The 16,324-nt window shown below is 34.0% G+C and overlaps 3 protein-coding genes and 1 long non-coding RNA gene across 4 annotated transcripts in view; 2 read left to right on the top strand and 2 right to left on the bottom strand.

The window, feature by feature from the left end:
* Positions 1-16,324, bottom strand: part of LOC134230906 (sushi, von Willebrand factor type A, EGF and pentraxin domain-containing protein 1-like) — a gene marked incomplete at its 3' end in the record, with an annotated part of 139,419 nt that overhangs the window by 37,321 nt on the left and 85,774 nt on the right. The window contains exons 32-33 of the mRNA XM_062712771.1: positions 9,412-9,525; positions 9,010-9,246 (exon numbers count right to left, since the gene is read on the bottom strand). Of these exons, the coding sequence (XP_062568755.1) occupies positions 9,010-9,246; positions 9,412-9,525 (351 nt within the window). The remainder of the gene's footprint in view (positions 1-9,009; positions 9,247-9,411; positions 9,526-16,324) is intronic.
* Positions 710-3,366, top strand: LOC134230925 (uncharacterized). The gene is made up of 8 exons (XM_062712796.1): positions 710-960; positions 1,313-1,566; positions 1,659-1,892; positions 2,031-2,107; positions 2,232-2,336; positions 2,567-2,781; positions 2,867-3,031; positions 3,117-3,366. Exons 1-8 carry the CDS (start codon positions 710-712, stop codon positions 3,364-3,366), a joined length of 1,551 nt encoding a protein of 516 aa, XP_062568780.1.
* LOC134230904 (P2X purinoceptor 7-like) lies at positions 5,463-8,493 on the bottom strand. Its single transcript, XM_062712770.1, has 4 exons — positions 8,416-8,493; positions 6,276-6,464; positions 5,928-6,170; positions 5,463-5,748 (listed from the first exon to the last, which is right to left on the bottom strand). Exons 1-4 carry the CDS (start codon positions 8,491-8,493, stop codon positions 5,485-5,487), a joined length of 774 nt encoding a protein of 257 aa, XP_062568754.1. The 3' UTR covers positions 5,463-5,484.
* Positions 12,979-13,706, top strand: LOC134230899 (uncharacterized). The gene is made up of 3 exons (XR_009984442.1): positions 12,979-13,060; positions 13,329-13,419; positions 13,598-13,706. It is a non-coding gene; the product is annotated as an uncharacterized LOC134230899 (long non-coding RNA).

Here is a 16,324-nt window from a genome sequence, read left to right on the forward strand (position 1 = left end):
GTGGGGGTGGGGGTATGCTATGCTGTGAAAAAGAGAGTGGGTTGAGGTAACAATAATTTCAAGTCATCATGGGATATTTGTAGTACTACGGAGACAGCAGAGTCTGGAGTTGATCTTCCTTCTTCCATGAACCATCCTAATACAAGTCAACATCCCACTCAGCGGGGCTAGCAGGGCTGCCATGAAGAAGACATTTTCAACATCATTTCTTGACCCATTTAGGTAATAGGAAATAAAGCATGAAGCAGTTTGAAAAATGTTTGAAACGAGTTTTACGGATGTATATGTTTTTACGGTTAAGGAAAGAAAAATTCTGGTCAAAATTTTATTTGGAATAACAGCTGCAGAGCATAAGTAACTCAATTGAACATTATAACCAATGTAAGACAATGATGGAAAAAAGTTTTCTTTGTTTTAATATAGTTTAAGTATCAGTCTTACACAAGACTCAGATGATGAAGAGGAAGAAGCACTTGATGACGATTATGTGCCAGATTATGATTTGACTCTAGGGTATGTTACCAGTAACTAAGCTTAAGATGAGTGGAACTAAAATCAGAGAATGAGCTGAGATTTCATATGACCTTTTAATAGAAGAATGTACAGTTATATTATTGTTTGCAACTATAAAAGAGTATAATATTTTGGTAATCTTTCTGATTCCAGTGATGAAGGATGCTCTGATATCGAAGATATAGCTGGGTGAGACATGGTGTATGGATTTGAGGAGCCTGAGACGGAGGACAAGACATCCGAATACTACTCTGGTCCAGGAATCGTCCAAGTTTTGACAATGGAGGGTTTCGATCAAGTTTTCAAGGCAGAAAAATTTGTAGCATATGAAGATCAACTCCTCATGTTGGCCAAAACAAAGATTGATGATAGTTGTTTAGTGAAGGGATGTTCTGAGCAAGTTGTAATTTCTACGAAGTGTGTTGGATCTGCATTGACATTGTTTGGGTAAGTGCTTTTGCAGCAATCTTAATTATTTAACAATTTTGGCATCCAATTAAATTTTCATACCTAATATATACTTATTTGAGATAGCCTTAATGATATACACATACATGTACTTCACTACATATGTGAAATAATATTAATGGTTAAGATTATTTTTGCAAAGCATATATACATTGACAACGAGGATTGCCGGTACTAAAAACGGTCTATAGGTATCCATTTTTAAGACCTGTATGCTATGTGGAACAAAGTTCTGTAGTACATGATCATTGAAATTGTTTCAAAGGAAAACTTGATTTATAAATTTCTTTCTATTTCTACAGTCATGTTCCAACAAACATATTAAACACAGATGGTGCTCCCAGCCAGTGCTAAATAGAGGTCTACACAGTGGGGACCTGGTTGTGTCAGTGGCAGTTCTGTGCTCTGGGAACAATTTTAGTAAGGTAGAACTGATGGGTAGAATAATGAATCTACATCTTCCAAGCCAGTCTGCCTTCACACGCATACAGCGGACATACCTTGTTCCTGCAATCGAGGAAAAGTGGGAGGAACACCAAGAAATTGTACGCAATGAGCTTGTCAACAGAGATATTGTGGTGCTGGGTAGGTCAATTTTTTTATTTTACACTTAAACATTAGAACATGTTTATGCATTTTAAGTGGTTATTTTCTATGAATGTAATTTCATTGTACAGGAGATGGGCGCATGGACAGCCAAGGACATTGTGCTCAGTACTGCACATACACAATGATAGAGATGGATTCAAAGAAGATTGTGGCTTTGGAAACTTTAGACAAGCAAGAGACTGGGAAAAAAAGTACAAGTATGGAGAAGTCGGGTTTCCAGAGGGCACTTGATGATGTGCAAAGCAGTTTGAATGTAAAAGAGGTGGTGACTGATGCACATTTACAGATTGGTGCACTAATGAGTAAGCTCCTTTAGGGTTTTGTATTTTACAATGAATATCACAATAGAAAACATGTAGCAAGCTAAATAATTAATAGTATGTCGTAAAATATGATGTATTTGATTATGCACTTTGAATATACTATATTTTCATCTACAGAACGCCAGTACTCTCATATCAAACACTCCCATGATATATGGCACGCAGCCAAGAACCTAGGGAAGAAAATCATTGCGGTAATTATCTTCTGAATCAGCAAGATGTAATATTTTCACATGTTTCAGTTTAAAATAAAACAGCAAGGTAATATTATCATTTTATTATCATATTTTTTCTTATGCATCACTTCCAATATTGTAGGCTGGTCAAGAAAAGAGTTGTAAGGAACTTTTACAGTGGAGTACAGATATTGTGAACCATTTTTGGCATTGCTGCAAAGTTGCAAGCACATATGAAGAATTTCTGGTAAGTGTTTTCCATTAACATTTAAAGAAATAGATGACAACAGTGGACATCTCTTGTGTAATGGGTTGTTGGATCTTTTTATTAAAGTTTAATAGTTTATGGTAACTGCAGTCAAATATATCTTAATCCTTGTTCTCAAAAATCCATAAATACATGTACCATAGTTTAAAATCTGTCCCTAGCTAATGCACTTTTTTTATGACTTAATACATGGATATTTAATTTTACAGGATGTATGGGTTGGAGTGCTCCATCATGTCCAAAATGAACATGAATGGGGATTATCCTATGGAAGGATGGCACCAGGTGCTTGTTACCATGAGGAACTGAATGATGACAGAGACAAGTCTTGGATTGAGAAAGGAAGTCCTGCACACTCTGCATTGACCAAGAATGTCCTAGACAAGCGATTCCTCAACAACAACCACTATTACCTTAATTTTAGGTATAAATTTATGAAATTTAAACAAGTTTTACAAGCAGCATACACTTCAACTGCCAAATTTATGATCCATAATCTTCTTTTAAAGGAATACAGCAGATTTGGAGATCTTCAACAATCACATTCTCATGTATGCTTCCAAGAGAATTTCTTATTCACCCCCAGTGTACAGAGCCAGGAATATTTTGGCAGCATTGGACTACAATTATGCAGTTGATTTGCCCACAGCAACCCATAAAGATGGTGCACCTAGGTAAACATTTATTTCCCCATTTGAATATTTCTGCTCTAATTTGATTATTAGCTCATGAATAAATTCTAGTTGCATTCTAATTCAGATATTTCAGAACCTACTCAAAGAAGTCGGGGAGATGGACAGTTTTTGAGCGGAAGGTGAAGAAGACTTACAGTCATATTAATGACATCTTTCTGAAAGTTCTGCGAAAGCGTTTTGAGTTAGAGAGAGGCATGCATCATCCAGCGGAACTTGCAGAGAGAGACCCCAGGAGAATTTCTCGGGTCATTGCCCCAAAGTCGCCACCACCAACAGTAGAGATTGCACTTCAGAAAAAGTCCAGATTTGAATAAAGATTTCTTGCAATAATCTCTGTAAATTTGTACATTCCATGTATTTCCATGTATTTATACACAAGTATTTCTTTGTATGGTTGAAACACTGATATCCAAATGAGGCATGTCTGAATTGTACATTTTTCTTTTTTTTTTTTTTTTTTGATCTTTTTTGCATTGCTACTCATTTATTTCCACTAACTTCTTTGCATATGGACTGCGTGATCATAGGAAAAAAACTAAGGTTGTGTATTGGGAACATTTCTGCTACTTGACTGTAAATTATGCGATGCTTATCAAAAGGATGTAAATGATGCCTAAGTCTTCTTAACACTTGTACATATGTAAATGATGCTAAATGTTGTCAAGCATTAGCATGAAGAGTTTTTTTTAATTTGTAGCATTTTTATTAAAAGTGTTATATCTTTTGTTAAATGTAGTCATAATATCTGCTTTGGAGATGAACTGTAAACTACATTTTCTTATCAGTATATTTAAGAATATGTCAGATTTGAACTTTAAGTGAGGGATAACAGATTTTATTATGAAATCTTAATATATTTCGAAGTTTCTGGCATGTAGCAGTGCATCATTGAACATAATGTTTCTAAGTTGCATCCATTACAGCATATAAAATTTAGTTGTTGTATTTGTGGTCTTAATCTTGTATGTATTTCCAAGGAATTTGTAAAAAAAAAAAATTGCAAAGATCAGTGGCAGTTCATAGATTTAAATGAGAAGGGAGGGGATGGAGCCCACCGATGATATAGCAAAGGTTTTAGCTACTCCCAAACTCTCAATATTTTGTAGGGTAAAAGTCTTCAAGTACATTAAATTGCCATTTCTTGTCAATATACTTTATTAAACTTAAAATTGGAGTATGTTTAAGGTCACTGAAGTTTAACCTATAAGTTAATGCTGAAAAAAGGTCCTGTCATGCATGAATGTAAAATTGAAATTAGTTATTTCCATGTTTCTTCTCATTATAGAGCAAAATGTGTTTGTGAAACACTGATGCCTCCACATTGCAGCTTTTGGCAAAGATTAAAGTTTCTCAAATGCAAGTTCAACTCAAAAGTCAAGAGAAATAAAATGTTATTACCCCCCAAAAGGACTTGTCTCAATAATCATATACATGTACCTGTGCAGTATGGAAGCCCAAGCACCAATCATTTGAAAGTTATGACAGAAGTTGAACTCTTTAAAGTGTGGGTCAAACTCCAAGGTCAAGTATGTTGGTAACCAAAGGATGGCCTTGTCATAATGAGTACATATGTGACATTTGAAAGTCATAGTTCTTACCAATCAAAATTTATGGCAATGTTCAATTTTTTGCTGACATTCAGACAGTTAGACGGAAAGGGCAAAACTTTTTTTTAGGAGACATAAAAAGACCCATGATTTGATTGTGATAATTTCAGTGGGCAGGATTCTTTACCTCCATTATGATAATATGATTAATGAAAGGCTTATAGTAATGTATTCCATGTATAAAGGATGAAAATCATGCTGAAAGATCAATTGTATCTTAAGGGAGATTTTCAACTCAAATAACTTAGTAGTGCATTAAATTGACTTAAAAATGCAGCTATTAAAGGCTTATATTCTGTTTATTAGCATCACCTCCATTTCTAATAGTATGTCAATGGAATCGCTCAGTTGACCTATATAGCTACCTTTTCTTGGTCCATCATCCTTCATACACTTTTCAACCTTTTCTGAATTGCTGAATGAATTCTACTTAATTATGATTTAAAGCATATATGACTGAATTCTTACCAAAACTAATTGGTAGTAATACTAATTTTAATAAAAAGCATTATGGATAACTTTATTAACTAATTTATGAACTTCATGGTCATGGAGTAACAAATTCTTTAAATAGTCCTCTTATGTAGTAGAATTTCCATGGATCCCTTATAGAATTATACTCAGGTGACCATAAAGAGCCATGGGTCTCTCATTTTACTTTACTATTCTCACTTTTTTAGCAACAGATTCCTCTAGACTTCAATGTGTCTTTCAATTTCATAGGAAAATTACAATTTCAGTTTATATGAAAATATGACAACTACATATTCAAGATTATGACAAAACAAACTTTATTTATAGGGATATTAGAGTTTAGTTTGTATATTAAGTGAGTCTTGCAGGCATGAATCCGGTATATTGTCCAGATGCTTCCGGATACTTGTCTCGAATCCTCCAGATAATGCAGCTAGGGATCACTTTCCTGTTCCCTGAACCAAGTTTTCCATAACTCCATAAAATATACTGACGATATGCCGAATGCCTATTTGCCCTGTTGTAGTCCTCGTCTGTTGGCAGGGCCAACACATCTTCACGGTAGAGGCGCGCCAGTGCAAGGACTGCCTCATCCAAACAGAGGACATGAAAATCCTGAGAAAAATTTAACTTGCATGAATTTATCAATTAAGGCTTAACAAGTGGTTAAAATAAATATATACAAATAAAAATAGTTAAAATAAATATAAACAGATAACCTTGACATCTATTTTACAATTAACACTTGATATTTAATTGTTATTGGAGTAAAAAATAAATAAATGAAACCATACTGGCAGAAGAGTAGTGCACTGCTCTGGGCATCTTCCGCAAGAGACTCTCTCCATTAGGGTAGGCATCTCCCTACATCTGCTGCATGTGCACCAAGATGGTACTCCGGGTAAGGATGGCTGTGGAGGTATAGCTGGTCTTGGATGAACTTGGTCAACAATATCAAGAATGAGACTTGCTGATCTTGATGCTATATGCACAAGCATATCTCTGCACTGCTCAAGATTCAAGCTGTGGACATGCCTCTGATTATAAAAGAAAAAAAACAGGAATTTTTTGAATGCATAAAAATAAAATTAAAATACCCTGAGAAATGCTTTGCATAATTTATACATTGGAGTAATATATACCTTTGCTACAGTGACTCTGTCACGAGTTAATTGAAGGGCCACAACATCTCTCCTCTCTGCATATTGCCCTCTCCCTCTTCTTCCCTGTAGGGCTCGACCAGATCCTCTACGTACTGTACCCCGCTGCCCACGCCCCCTTCCTCTCCTTCCTCTGCGTATAGGGGAATCCTCCGTAGTTGAAGATGATGACTGAAGTATATATATTTTTGATAAATGTTCAATAATGTTCATTATCGTAATAGACATTTAAAACAAACATAAAAAAAACACAAATATAATAATTTTCCCTTGAGCTGTTGAGAGCCCCCCTGTTATTTCGCGCGTTCACATCAAATTCCGAAATTGGCACTAATAAGAAATATTACTTATTGTTATATCTTTTCAGACGTTTATCTCTGAACTATATAAACATTCTAACATTTTTAAACGTGTCATAGTACAAAACTACGAGCAAATAACACAAACTGCCACAAGGTAATTTTCACGTGTTTCTCACCTCGAAATCCATGTTTGCTTATCGGAAGTCACGTGGTCTTCTTCATTTAAATATTCATAACTTCCTGTCAGAAACTTCTGTTTGTCAATAAGGTTTTCAATCAGCGTTTTCCTTGTAATGATCGTTGTAATAAACTATTAAATCAATCTTATAATTTATTTCTACATATTTTCTATGTAATGACGTACTTTTTTGTGTATGATAATATGCATGCCCTGTTTCGGGTTAAGCGGCTTTAAACGAGTAAATCAAACTTGAAGATTGAGGTTATATAAGGTAATAATTCTTGATGATTACAGGGATCGAAATTAACTTTTTAACCACTAGCAAATTTTAGCTAGTGACTTTTTTTCCTACTAGCAAAATTAAATTCTTACTAGCAATTTTCAAATTTTACTTTTTTCAAAATTAAAGATACAGTCATACCTCTCCTTTTGTTTTTGTTTTGACAGGGAACACTTAGTATGTGCCTGCATTTTGAATTTTCATATTATTCTTAATGTTTTTGTAAGAATATATAACATGCATCAAATTCAAGAATATGACTTGGTAGACAAGTTACACTTAATCTATACATCAAAGAAATGAATGATACACTATATACACCCATACACACATATAGTTGAGACAATTTGGTCCATGGCAATGAAGTCTAGTGAAATGTCAGTCTTCGACAAATCCCGGGAGTCCGATGCCCGGGACCTGGTAAAATTGGAAGCGGGCATGTGGAAGTTGCACACTTACACGCCTGAAGGGCATTTAAATTCTAAAGCATAAGCCTTGGTATAATAAAATTAAATAAGACCAATAACACTAATTATCCCGCTTCAGACAAATTTGTAGACAATTGATTGGATGAGAGCTCATCACATGACGCCCTGAAATTTTCAATATTTCGTCTCCGAGCAGGGGGTGTATTAAAAATCGGGCACGCGATTCCGTTCACAGCATTGTTATTGTAAATAAAAAATGGGGGCTAAGAAACGGTTTACGTAGGTACTTTAGTAAAATTTCTTGTTACCCTGACGATATTTTATGTTGATTGTTATTGCATGGATTAAAACTTAATTTTTTCATAATATGCACAAATATTTTTTTATATCGAAAAAGGTCTTCAGCGGGATAAATTCGTAACACAGTCAGTTAGTGACCTAATACGGATTCATACAGGGTGTGAAATGGAAATCCGTATTGGGACTCGGCTTCGCCTCGCCCAATACGGATTTCCATTTCACACCCTGTATGAATCCGTATTAGGTCACTAACTGACTGTGTAACTAATAATGTACTTTAAAGTCTTTTATTTTCCCTCTAAAGTAAAGTTCAAAATAAAATTTAACCAGGGACAAGTATATAGGTCCCGGATTTAACTGAAATCTTATATTACCGCAATTTCCAAGGAACTCTTCTGCAAAGGAGACACAAAAATTGTACAGGTTGAAAACAAATAGCGAGACTATAAATTGACAGACTGGATTTTAGATCATTTCCTTGGCATGAAAAGGCAAATAAGAATAATATTATAACTTAATAAAATTCTGGGCATGTAAATTTTTGTTCGGGCTTGTGTAATTGGTGATCACACCTGCCCGAAGGGCATGTGCTGAAAAAAAAATTTGGCGAAGACTGAAATGTGAAACTCACGTTCCCATTTTCTAATGGTTTTGACAGAAGCAGTGACGCTAACACCTTCCTGTGTTGAGTTAACATGGACGAGGTCATTATTGTTTACATCTGAAACAGCTGACTGGGATTCGGAAGTGCGCTTATTAGGTTTAAAATATTTATTTAGCAAATGCATGATTGATCATGCATCAAGATGCCTTGGCCTTTCGATCCATGGCTATGCATGTACTTTGCAACGCGTCTTGATACTCATTCAATAAAGAGTCTCTAAGCATAAGATCAAAAGTAAACTTCAAAAGGCAACGAATAAACACGAAATATCCGGAAAAAGATCAATTTTTTTACTCGCAAAAAATTGCGACCACTGGTGATTTTGAACTGGCGATTTTGATTTTCAACTCGCATTTAGCGAGTATTTCCCTGGAATTTCGTTGCCTGGATTAAAGAAATGTCTTGTAAAAAGGAATACACATGTGAAAAAGGAAAAGCTCTAGCACTTTTTTGGTTAAGGCTAAGATTAAAGTTTTAGCCAATGAACAAAATGACCAAACACTGTATATCCCTGAATCTTCAATTACATCACCATAAAGACTGAACATAAACAGTACTTACAGTATTTGAAGAGACAAGATTTGGAGAAGTACAAAGCAGTATCAATTGTGTAGGGCTCTGGAGTAGCATCTTGTCTAATGATATAGCAGAAACCATTGGTATGAAATAAAGCTTTGCATTGTACATCTTGAAGACAATCTTCTTTACATAAATCTAGACTTTTCTTTCCTTTCGATGTACTTTTATCATCAGCAACAACAAAACTTCCTGGCTTTGCTTGCATCGTGCAATTACTCACTATAAATCAAATAATACAGAATCAATCATTATGTTTAAAGACATTTCTTTTCCCTACATTTTTATCAACTGAATGCATATGAATTCAAAATAATTTTAAAATTGTTCAAAATATTAAAAAGATTTGATAATGAAAAACAAAAAAAATTTTAATACTCGACTTACATGAGGGACAAGTACAGTTAAATCCATCATCATGTGGAACACAGGTTCCTCCATTAAAACAGGGATTGGATTGGCAAATATCAAGAGTTGTCTTACATGATGTACCATTATAACCTGTTCAGAAAACATAACAATTACACAGATTTTAGGTGTAAAAATTTTGCATTTTGTGGGTACCAAGAATTTATTAGAAAGCAAGTTTTTTAACTTTTTCTGTGTGATAGGTATAGCCTTTATGTTTTTAATTAGATTTTATGCATAGGAACGACTACACGTAGCCTTAACTCACTTGCGAATGATATTTTGTGACATGTTTGACTAAAAAAGGAGTTCTTGAAATATGGTTCATATTCTGAAAAGTTTACACATATCACACAAATAGCCATAGCATTATTGAGGCTCTAATTGGCCACTAATTTATAGTCACCATTGTGGCTAAAAATTTTGATTGTCGCCTAAAAATTCTCTACAGGTCGCCAAATTGGCAACCAGTTAAAATTAAGTTGGCAATCATTGAATTCCTAAACTTTATATTTTTTTTAATACTTTTTTTTTGAAGAGGAGAAAAGAATTTTTACAATTGTAATAGACTCCCTTCCCTTCCTGGGTCTAATTCAATGAGTCCAATATTTAAACTGGCACCAAAGAAAAAAAAAGATGTTTGCATGTAAAACACTTATGCTCCCCTACCCCCAAACTGGAATTTTTCTAAGTCCAAAAGGGCCTAACTCTGTCAAAAACAGCGTGATTGTACCCAAAACAGTTCTTGACCAAGATATGTATCTGATAAATCTGTATACCAAATTTCATCTCAGTATGTGTGACCTCTGCAAAGAAAATGAAGGGAAACTGCAAATAATTTGGAATTTTTCTAAGTCCAAGGGACATAACCCTGTCAAAAATGGTGCGATCATACCCCAAAAACAGAACTTGACCTAGATATACCTCTGATAAATCTTTACGCTTAATTTCATTTCAGTGTAGGCAACGGTTGCAAAGAAAATAAATGGAAACTGCAAATAAGGCCACACCAATTTGTAACATAGTTCTTCGGATTTTCAAAAAGAAAAAGAGAGGCAAGCGAGCGAAATCATTTTACAAATATTAATTTTTTTATTTCAGTTTTCAAAATTATGAGGCGAGCAAATATAATTAATATTAGTGGCAAAAATCTCTAAGTTCTTCTATAGTACACAGGAGTGTGCAATTGAGGAAAAAATAAAGTACTCTTGCACGGGCTAGTGGCAGCTTTCAAGTTAATAGCCCCTAGTAAAAAGTTACTAACCCAAACAGAGGGGCAAAAATTAAAATCAAAGTACTCAGAAGTACTGAAAGCCGGGCTCATTTACAGGGTAATGAACAAAGACCGTGGTGACAGTTTTAAATCAAGTTCAGACGTTTAGAGCCCCAAACAAAAACTTTTCTTAACAAATCATGCCAAAATCACATACAAATCATATCAAACTCACGAATTCATGGTTTTTAACTATGATTTAAACCTGATCCATTAAATGGATCATACTGAAATCATAGATGACAAATAAGGAAGTATGATCCTGATGTGGTTTGTTTCTTGGGTATGGGTTTGCTGTGATTTTCTTGCGATTCTGGCATGTGCCTTTAACTTACAAAACAAGGGAACATGAGTTTGAAATGATTCGTTAACTTTAACTGCTAAAAGTTTGTGATTTTGATATGGTTTCTTAACTTTGTCTTTAAACTCCATACGAGTTACACATGATCTGTTAACTTCTCTTTTGAGAATCATGAGTTTTATATGATCTGTTAACTTTGTCAGAATTGGTTGTATGATCCTGATATGGTTTGTTAACTTTGTCATCTATGATAGGTGAAAATGCAAGCTTTAAATTCACTCTAGCTTGGAGAATCAAACAACATGCATATATCAATAATAGCCATATTTAAAATTTAAAGAGAACAGGAAAATTAAGTTTAATAATTTAAATGCAGACAGCGTATACTGGTAGTTACAAAGACAATTATTTTTCTTTTGTTGAATGAAATTGCAAATAAATAAATTAATACAATAATTCATAATTGTACCATAGTTAGGTGTGATTTCTTTTGTTAAAAGTGTGGGTTTTCTGTACATAACCCACACTTTTCTATAACTCCGCCCATCGAGTCGGGACAAAAGAGCTGTTTATAAAACGACCATGCACGGTTTTTAAATGAAACAATTGTACCAAATTTAGGAGAGAAAAAAGGAGTAAAAATTTTCAATTGTATACAGCATTTTGTAATAAATAACAGTTAAAAACGGCCATTAATACTTTAACTTTAGTTAAAAGTGAAGAAAAAAAAAGCTTCAGAAATCGCTTGATTTTTTAAAACATTTTTTAAATAGTGTAATGACCAGGGTGACGTTAGCTTAGTAGATTTCAACAATATATCGTTCTTTTGATAACCAACAAAGGAAACACGGTACATACTTGACGTAAAAGCAAGTGTACATTACTGTCCTTAAATAACCTTTTCGATTGCAGATCTAGCCCATTAAAGATCTAATTTTTATCAAATTGAAATATAAATAACCCCTATCAAACATTTCAATCAACGTACCACTGTGCACGGCAAAGTTTGTATCAGGTTTACAAAAATTTAAGTTAAACCAAGTTCATAATAAATTTAAATTACTAGTATGTAATTTTGACGATTGAAATTTACGAGAAAAAAATCATATCAAATTAACATATATCATTGAAACCAAACTCGTTATTTTTTTTTTCAATTATATAAATCAAACTTTTTAAACGGGCCTAGATATGTTTAATTTTTATCTTGCTTGCTAGGCCCAGTGTTTAAAGCACCTGCCCTAGAGTCACAAAGTAAGGAGTTGAATCCCCTTGTGGGACGTGGAGACCTATAAAGTATAAACAGAGTTCCCGTGTCGCAGAAGGTGTTGACAGGAAGATCCCTCACTGCTCAATGACCCTGAGTGCCGAGTACATGTATAGGGCAAAATTTGTAGCAAAATTTGAAAAGTATTGTATACAAATCACTTACCCTATATACGATGGACGTGGTCAGAAGGACACGAAGGAGCGTAAAATCATATAAAATCCAAATGCATCCAACAATCTATTTAACTTTAATCACGCAAACCAGTCCGACCTATTCCTAAGCTGACTTACATATGAATGATTTTTGAAAACTATGGTACAAGTCATTTACCCCATATCACACTGTTGATTATGTGTAGATACCCGATGGGCGTGGTCATAATGACAACTCGGGAGCTACGCTCCCTCGTGTCATTATGACCACGCCCATCGGGTATCTACACATAACCAACAGTATGATATGGGGTAACTACTACATAAATTAGCACACAAGTATACTGTTTAAATAACACAGCTCTCCATATAATATTTGTGATCCACTCCCAATGTAACTTTGAGGCATCAGATTAGGATTGGCTCACTGGTCAGTTTCAGAGTCATAGTAACCTTGTTATGCAATTCTCCTGCCGGGCAGCACGCTGTAGTATAGTGGTTTACAGCTTATCTAGGTCAGAATTTGAATTCTGATGAACAAAATGTGCACGTTTTCTTGTTGCCGATTTAAAAGAAAAGACTTTGCATCATATAAGCAATAAACATAAGTGCTGGACTATTAACTCTACTCGGTGAGTATAATTGATTAATTTTATTATTGTTTTTTTTTTTAATTTCTAGCTTCTACCAGCTATAGTGCATGATTTAATTTTTCATTACATGTATATGCATGTGTATAGAAGAGACATTTTAACAAAGTTTTACATAGATTTGAATTGAAAACTTAATTATTTAAGCATCAAATTGGCCTCCTTGATTCAAATATTTGTTGTACATGTACATTTGTAATGTTAATCATTATATAAAATGTTTATTTATAAAAATGAAATTCTTTTGCAGCTACTGTCAGTTCCATCTTCATGATTAACATCTGAGTTGCATTCAAATTACCACATTCGAAAGACCCGCCTTTGGTGAAGACAGAATTTGTGTACATACATATTACATTTTAACAATATTATTCTTTTAGTGATTAATCTAATTCTTTTCATTAATGAACATGATGAAATAGAGAAAGTACTTGAATTTTTCATATTTTCATGATCTAAAGACAATGATAATTATGTTGATCTATAAATAAATACCATTTTCTCTACGTTTCTTTTCAGGGTGTTACACAAATAGAGAGCTTATATCAGAGGATAGACTACCTAATTGGGAGCCTTTTCAGTGTTTGTGATTCTGAATAATAGATCCACCACTCTGCTGATTCTATAGTGAACAAATGTTGCAATATGCTTTTGCAGAATCGTAAATAAGCAGTGATTTCAATGAGTGCTGGATTATTCTTTAAGAAGAATGGATTTCTGTGATTCTGTTCTTATAAAATTCAGTGAATAGTTTGGATAACGTTTTATATTTAAATTGTCATCTGATTATAAGGAAGATTATTTGTTGGGATTATATATATATATATGACGTCATGGTTCATGTGACATGTGTATAATTTTTTTTTTTAATTTTTGGTAACTGAAATTATATATCAAATATTAAAAGGATTTTATTGCAAATATCAAAGTGTTTAGTAAAATTGTATCAGAAGTAGAATTTTCCTATGAGTTGTTAACTTTAACATGTTTAACAGATCATACCAGGATCATGATTTTGAAACGAGTTGTTAGCTACAACAGATCATACCAGGATCATGGTTTTAATACGAGTTGTTAGCTACAACAGATCATACCAGGATCATGGTTTTAATACGAGTTGTTAACTAAGATAGATCATTCCGGGATCATGGTTTTAATACGAGTTGTTAGCTACAATAGATCATTCCGGGATCATGGTTTTAATACGAGTTGTTAGCTACAACAGATCATACCAGGATCATGGTTTTCTTACTAGTTGTTTAGTTTAACAGATCATCTCAGAACCATGATCCATTACCTCATTTGCATGTGAAATTTTCCTATACCGAAATCATATCAAAACCATGGTTTACACATGAGTCGTTAGCATGATCCCATAGGCTGTTTTTTCTGTTTGGGAGGATATGTTACACACAAAAATATGGCATGTAAGGTATTAAAAAGTTTTAAAAATTAAATAAAATATAGCTAGAAATTAACAGCGTAAAATATTTATCACATGTATCGTTTCGGGGTTTTATATACAAACGGAAGTAAATAAACACCGATGCAGCAAGATTAATTAAGGTCAAACGACTATGCACTGATGTGTCCGCAGCGGGGAGTTTTGCATCAAGTCATTAATGATGTTCCCTGCATTTGTGTTAGCCAGATAGTACAACCTTTATTTATAGAATATGACGCAGACAGGGATACCTGATGAAAACCTTTCGCACCTTTTGAATTGCTTTGTAAAATATTAGTCAAAGGAGCCAGGAAAAATATTAAAAATATTAAACAATTTAATATTTTGATAAAAATATTCGATTTACTATTTCTTAAGGTGTTTGAATGGATTTTGTTTTCTCAACAGCGACTGGGCGTACGTACTATATTTTCACTCGTACACTCAATTTGGCGGTGAAGAAGCAGCATTTTCTGCTGCTCACCGTCGCAATAGCCGGGCATTGCTCTACGAGCAATGAGCCCGGCTAATAAATACTAATCTGGAGAAGAAATTAATTGCTGAGAAAGTCAGGCTACTGGGGTCATTCTTTTTAAAATTAAAGTTAAAAGTTCTCACTATCAATCTTTATCATGCATAAATTATTATGAAAAAAAAAATAATTTAAATGAATATTATCTTCCCTTTTTCTTGATCATTGCACTAGCTCATTTAGAATAACATCAAATTTATTTTGTTTTCATCTTAAATCAATAAATACACTGGAAATATATTTTATGTGAGTCACAAAACACTTATCTTTTAGTTCATTGGATAATCGTAAATAATTTAATGAGATATCTGCATGTATTTACCATAAATGGAGGAATAGAGGAAATTCGGATTAGGAAAAAACGATCGTTTTTGGAAGTAATTAAGTCAGATAGAAGTACAAAACAGATAAGATTATGGAGATTTATTGACAATAGGAGCATGTTGTCTAGAAAATTTTAACTGGTTGGGAATTTTATAACAAATACAAGTGAAAATACCGATTGTTCTTGTCATTGTTGCATTGCTTGTGTAGTTATGTTTTTTACTAGCCCGACGGGCTACCTCCTTGCAGAAAACAACTAGCCCGATCCCCAAAAATGGTAGCCCCGGTTGTTTGAATATGCTAATTGCTAACCCCTGGTACATATACACAGTTACACGGGCGTCTTGCAAAACTTAACAGACTGCTACAAAGTACAAACAAACTAAACAGATCCCGCGCTTCTGTCATACAAATTTCCAAGTCTTTTTATGCGTTTTGTGTAAAAAGTCGAGAAAAAAAATTTATTCGGATATTTTCGGACGCGCGTGCGAAATTTATTTTTTTAATATTATAATTTGGATTTGTTAAAAATAGAAGCGGCGAATCTGACGAACTATATTAGAAATTGGTATGGCCTAATTGAAATTTGTCGAAGTCCAAGGGGTATAAATCTGTCAAAAATGGTGAGAATCATACCCAAAACAGAACTTGACCTAGATATTCATGTGATATAATCTGTATACCAAATTTCATTTCAGTATGTGCAACAGTTGCGAAGAAAATGAACGGAAACTAAGTAGACCGACAGACCAACTGACCGACCGACGGACAGCAGCAAAGCAATATGCCCTCCCTTCTTCGAAGGGGGGCATAAAAATTGCCTGATGACTAAACTGCAAAAAATTTGCATTAATTGGGGACTTTTTTTTATTAGAAGCCAGCTGGCACTTGAGTTTTAGAGGTCAACTAGAGAAAGAAGCTCAAAAGAGCTAAACTAGCTATAAAT

The sequence above is a fragment of the Saccostrea cucullata genome, unplaced genomic scaffold, assembly GCF_032062105.1.
Source record: "Saccostrea cucullata isolate Sc308-1 unplaced genomic scaffold, CSIRO_AGI_Scuc_v1 ctg308, whole genome shotgun sequence".
Lineage (NCBI taxonomy): Eukaryota > Metazoa > Mollusca > Bivalvia > Ostreida > Ostreidae > Saccostrea > Saccostrea cuccullata.